This window comes from Bactrocera oleae, chromosome 2, assembly GCF_042242935.1.
Source record: "Bactrocera oleae isolate idBacOlea1 chromosome 2, idBacOlea1, whole genome shotgun sequence".
NCBI lineage: Eukaryota > Metazoa > Arthropoda > Insecta > Diptera > Tephritidae > Bactrocera > Bactrocera oleae.
Genome location: NC_091536.1, coordinates 97,987,415 through 97,993,414, shown reverse-complemented (window position 1 = coordinate 97,993,414; position 6,000 = coordinate 97,987,415). Strand labels below are relative to the sequence as shown.

The following is a 6,000-nucleotide window of genomic DNA, read 5'->3' as shown; positions in this document are numbered from 1 at the left end:
TTGAAGATATTTTAAATTTAAATGATTTATATATTAAGTTCGGGAGGAACGTTGCTAACAAACCGAAGCCAATGCGATAATGAAATATCAGACAGTATTTCCACTTAATATATGCAAACATAATTCATAAAACCTCAATAGCTTAACTTTAGCGCTACACATACAAACATACTGACTATAGACTGACAAATTGATAAGTAATAACATTCATTCAATAGCATTCGGGCCTTTCACATAACTATTTAAATGTTTGGGAGGCCCGAGGCTGTCTTTATGAATGTCGGCTAGCCGAAAAGAAACATGTTAAGTAGTCCGTCGGCCTCGTGTGGTAAAGTATATAATTTATTCAAATTCAATTACGGTATTTTTTGTGGCTTGATTCAATATAAGTCATCCTCTCTGCATTGCTTTCTTACGCATTTTCTCTGCTCTTTCTCTTGCTGAAATTAAAATATTCATGATGGCAAATGAAAATGTTTATTTTTTACTTGCTTTGTGTGGCTTGTGAGTTTTGCGTCTGTGTGTGGGAGGGTAATTAGTGCGTGGGCGGAGGAAGCCAACCAGGTATTGGGACAGGGTTGCGGTGCCCTTTTTTTATTTTTTGAATAGGCCCTCAAAAGTTGCTAAAGCAAAATTAATTAAAGTTCCCCTTAAAATTCCATAACTAGCAAAAGTTTTATGTTAACGGCATATCGTTACTTAGCAATAAAAAATTGAAATTACCATAGCACACCAGCAGATAAAAGGCTTATGAATAATTCCATTTTGTGTGTAATATTTATTTCTGCTACGGAGTACGTTAAATTATCTCTTATTTACAATGTTTTCTCATATATTTGGAATTAATTATATGTGCCCAAATAAAGCATTGTTTAAGTAGAAGCTAATTTACATTTGATAAAATATTTTGGAGCGTAAGGGGTTAATCACCAGAAGTTCTTTTAAATTTGGTAAAAGTTGCTGCCAGTGCGGCTATGGGAGGACTTGATATTGCCCTCCATAATATATGATAAACATATTTCCTTAAAGTTCCTATGACTGAACTCCATAAAATACAGATTAAGCTTGTCTCTAAATAACCTGGGTTTTACGAGTTTGAATTTGGATGAACATAACGATGCGTTATATTATTGACGTAATAGAACACTTTTACTGCAAAGTTTACTTTCGCAATAAGTTGTATATGTATAAAAAAGTATAAAATTAAAACCAAATAGTTTAATAATAAATAAATTTTTCTTCATCGAAAATAGAAGCACAAACATCATTCAACTTTATAGGAAAATATATTATATTCTTGACATCTTAAGTAGATTTTTTGTGATTATCTTTGAATTTAATGCTAATTAAGTATAAATTAGTGAAACAATTAATAAGAAATCTTATCAATCTGACTTCGCCATCGTCGTATATGAAAATGTCAAAAAGCAGCAAGTTTATTTGTGATACGCAATTTTCTCAATCACTGAGGATCGACTAGTGAGTATACCCCTTTAACTCGCTAGTCGATCCACAATGACTGAGAAAATCTAGTCTAGAGACATAAATTTTAGGTCATAAGTGTTGTAAAAAAAGGCATATTATATTTTTAATATTGATTTTTTTTTCAGAGTACAGAAAAAAGTTAAAAAAAAGTTAAAAATTTAAAGTTGCCAGTTGATGTAGTAGGAGGTCTCAAAAAATTGAGTATACCCATGATTTCAACCCTGAATGAGAAAAAAAGATTATCAATCTGCAATGATGTTGCAATTGTATGAACTAGCGATAAGTGAAAAAAGTTGTTTGACAAAATGCCGATTGTTCGAAAAAAAAACGATTAAATTTTGGGATGAGGCTAGTTCATACTTGAGAGAGGTCTATAAAGAAGATTCTCTAAAAATTTCAAGTAAATCAGTCCAGTTGAACTCAAGAAATCGTGAGTATCGTATTGGAAAGTCTGGTCGGAGAAAAACGCATATAAAGTCTTTTGTTCGATTAGACCCAGTCGGAGTTTGGAGGCCGGGTCAGTAAAATGTCTATACCTCCGAAAATAATTTAAACTTTGAAAATATGAAAAAAAATCGATTTTTTGGAAATTCTACACTAGAATACACACTTAATGCGTTACAAAACATAATATTTTGCACGCATACATTGCAATTGACATTTTTGAAGTCAGCCATTCTTTCAATCTATGCACGTATATAATTCCTTTTCTTATCTCCTGGGAAGTTTTATAAATGGCAGACAAAATAAAAAAAGCGAAAATAAACTTAGAAAAACAAAATTTTCAATCTCAAATACCCCTTGAATGTACATATGAAACTATACAAAATATTGTATGTATTTTTTTATCCTCAGTTGTAAATTTTCAGACCATAAATTAAAATTATATGAAATTATTGGCTGTTAAGTTGGTATTTGGGACTACTACTATACTCTCATCTATATAAACAATAATTAGCTGTGATAGTATAGGAATCTTAAAATATTAAGGAAATTCGGTACTAGAAAGAAAAAGCTTTCCCTTCCCTCCACTTTTAGATTATTTTAGACGAATGCAGCTTTAAAATATGTTTAACAACAATATATACATATTATATATTCATTATTCCCTCTTAGAGATAATAACTGCCAGATAACGGCTTCTCATTTTCAGCCTATTCCAATGGTTATATAAATTTTCAACTTTGATATATCAGTATCATGGTTTCAGTTAACGCAACAAAATTTGCAAATCACGTCATTAGAATATATAACGAACTACGAATAACTTTTTGTAATGATCGTGAATTAGCAAGACCTCACAGAACTGGACAATCATATCGAATATTAAAATGTTGGTGAATGGTTAACTAGCTCTCTTTAATGCTTTTACTAGTTGCCAATGCCCCAAAATGCCTTGCATATATGTATGTATGTATATGTTAATATGTAGTCGTGTTTGCAGTTGTTTTAGCTTTCAGAGTCACGGCATAATGCTGCTCCGCCCCTGTACTTAGTGCTCGAAGACCACGCGAAATTCACGATTGACAAATTGGCACTTACCGTGCTAATTACATATTGACGCTTTTGTGAGAGGTTTGCAGTTATAATTGCGTTTTGTAAGTTTCTTACCTTTTCACACGAATCTCGCGTTTGGGCCGAAGTATTTATAGCAACCTCCTACTGTTTGCTTTTGTACACTCTATAATTATCATTTAATTAATAAAAGGCACACAGCTGAAAACACCTTCAGTTGAAGTAAGCTTTAATTAAGTAAGTCTTCGTGTTTAAAAAAATGGCTTAGGGAATCACATACCTATTGGAAAAGTTTTATGGCGAAGCACAATTTTTGCAATTTTGCAAGTGTCGTATTGGCATTTTTTATTTGATCATTTGTTTGCGTTTAAAAAAGTAGGATTATCGAATGATATTTTTTCCTGACTAAATCTATTTCAAAACAGAAAATTTTAAATGCCATAAGGTACATATTTCTCAAGTTCTAGGGTAACTCAGTGTATACAAAAAAAAAAAAAAAGAAATAAAAAACAATAGTTATAACAGTAAATAGTACAGCTAATGCACCAACTTCACTGGTACATACATTTTAATCAGTCTATATGGTATGAGTGTAATTAATATGTCATATTCATTGTCGCCTCAGACGTGAATTAAACTGGATAATACAGGGTTCCTATGACATTTTGACAGTTTGGACAACTCAAAGACATTACAAATGATATACTTAAATTGAAAGGAAACTTCCACGAAGTATATATAAACAAAGTAAGAAACAGATTTCGAGTCATCTCAGATATTGTTCTTGTTGTGAGTGAATGTCGTGAAGAAATATTGATTTGAGCTTAAGTATTCAAAAAATGCACTCCCGAAAGTCTCTTCTTAGTATATTGCTGTGGTTCGGTTTTCTGTCCAACCTTATTTGGGCACAAAAGGAGCTGAGACGTGACGAAACCGTAAGTGGAAACTTTTATTCGTGTGAGTGTATTAAATATAATGACTCGTATATTGTTCTAAGTAGTATCCACCTCCGGAGCTGCTGAAGGAGCTAAGGCCTGTACACGATTCCTGCGTTGCCAAGACGGGAGTAACAGAAGGTATTTAAGACAATATATTGCGGTTTCGCTTACATAATTTATTAACAAATTCAAAGACAGCTTTAGAAGCATTTTCATTCTTTTTATGTCTTTTGGTTTTGCTCAGAGGCCATAAAGGAGTTCAGCGATGGGGATGTACACGAGGACGAGCTGTTGAAGTGTTACATGTATTGTGTGTTTGAAGAAACGGATGTCTTGCATGAGGACGGTGAAGTGCATTTGGAGAAGATACTGGACAAATTACCGGAATCGATGCACGATATAGCTTTACATATGGGCAAGAAGTGTTTGTATCCCAAGGGCGATAATAAATGTGAACGCGCGTTTTGGTTGCATCGCTGCTGGAAGGAATCAGATCCAAAGGTAATTCAGCTTACTAATTCTCAAACTAATTAAAATTTTACATTTAAATTAACTTCCAGCATTATTTTTTGATTTGAATATGGTGTACTAATGGTTTGAGCCCTGCTCTGTTCAAGGACACTCTTTGCAGATATTGGAAATTATCTAACATGAATATGTGTGTATAAATCAGTACTACATAAGCATTAGATTTTTTATAATAGATTTTTGTTTTTTATTGATTTTCAAATATAGCGTTAACGAACATTCCAAAAATTTATATTATTATTTTATGTTACTTAAATTATATATTTTTTTAACTAGAAAATTGTATGCAATTTAGTGTGCATTTATTTCACAACTAGTAAGAAAGCGCTTAGTTCGGGTGTATCCGAACATTTTATACTATCACAACTTGCAAGTAGCAAAGCACTTCAAATGTTGGCAATTTCATTAAGATACCATACATACTGACCGATAGATGCGGTATAAGGTCAGCCGGAAGTTCGAAAATATTTATACTGGGCATGTGGGGGGAAGTATTGACCCGATTTTAACTAAGTTAGACACAAGGAGATGCTGTCGTCATTAAAATATTCTCCCTGAATTTCAATTAGACCTCATAGATCGATCGACATGTTCATATTTGGTGCCTGGATCTTTGAAAAGTAATGCTCTGAGTTCGACAATTTTTGGTAATAAGGTGCTCCTCAAAAGCATTCTGATAACTTCCTTGATGTTTGATTTGTATACTGTAAAGTGACAGAAACAGATGGAATTTAAAAATTTGTTACATATATGAGAAGTGAGCTTGGTTGTCATCCGATTTTGCCCATTTCACCCTTTATAGCTTCTAAGTTTTGCTTATATTGTACTTGTATATTTTACAACTTTTCTGCTATAAAATATTATGGTTATATAATTGATGTGATATTACAAAATCCGTTCATTTTAAAGATGTAATTTGTCCTCATTATTATAAAATAAATACTTTCTGTGTCAAAAAGTTTTACAGTATCCTAAGTTTTAAAAAAATTGTAATTCACAACGTAACTGCTATTTTACTATTAAAAATTATGTTCAGGACAAAATAATATATGAAACAATCAATAAATTATATTTTATAAAACCATGAAAAACACCTATCACAAACAAGTTCGTCTGTACCTTTAACCTCTATAAGCAATCCTGATTCTCCCACACATACATTACATGCTTTACTATTATATATGTTATATTATATCTATAATATATATATATATGCTAATGTAGATTGAAAAATGGCTTCAATGTATTCATTATCAGTGTACATGATGCCATTACCAGGTGCCGACGCCGTTTAGCTGGTGTCAGTGAGTTGGAAATTGTAAACGGGGAATTACAATTCGCAAATGCAAAATGTTCACGGAAATTTGATATGTAATTATACATAGGGATGCATTTATCATGTGTGTAGCTATATAGCAGCATATGTGTGCATAATAGTGTTTAATTTAACGCATCGATGGGCAGCATCAGTGTCAGTGATTATTCACAGTCAGCGATTGGCAGCGGAATTGGCAGTGGTGCAGTGGTGCAGCGG

At 32.5% G+C, this 6,000-nt stretch overlaps 1 protein-coding gene and 1 long non-coding RNA gene across 2 annotated transcripts; one reads left to right on the top strand and one right to left on the bottom strand.

Annotated features, from left to right (window-relative positions):
* Nucleotides 1-321: 321 nt before the first annotated feature.
* On the bottom strand, nucleotides 322-3,461 carry LOC118679890 (uncharacterized). The gene is made up of 3 exons (XR_004975425.2): nucleotides 3,281-3,461; nucleotides 3,097-3,211; nucleotides 322-440 (listed from the first exon to the last, which is right to left on the bottom strand). It is a non-coding gene; the product is annotated as an uncharacterized lncRNA (long non-coding RNA).
* Nucleotides 3,462-3,558: 97 nt separating this feature from the next.
* On the top strand, nucleotides 3,559-4,698 carry LOC106617712 (general odorant-binding protein 83a). The gene is made up of 4 exons (XM_036357367.2): nucleotides 3,559-3,935; nucleotides 4,001-4,076; nucleotides 4,183-4,439; nucleotides 4,499-4,698. Exons 1-4 carry the CDS (start codon nucleotides 3,840-3,842, stop codon nucleotides 4,514-4,516), a joined length of 447 nt encoding a protein of 148 aa, XP_036213260.1. The 5' UTR covers nucleotides 3,559-3,839; the 3' UTR covers nucleotides 4,517-4,698.
* The last annotated feature ends 1,302 nt before the right edge of the window (nucleotides 4,699-6,000 follow it).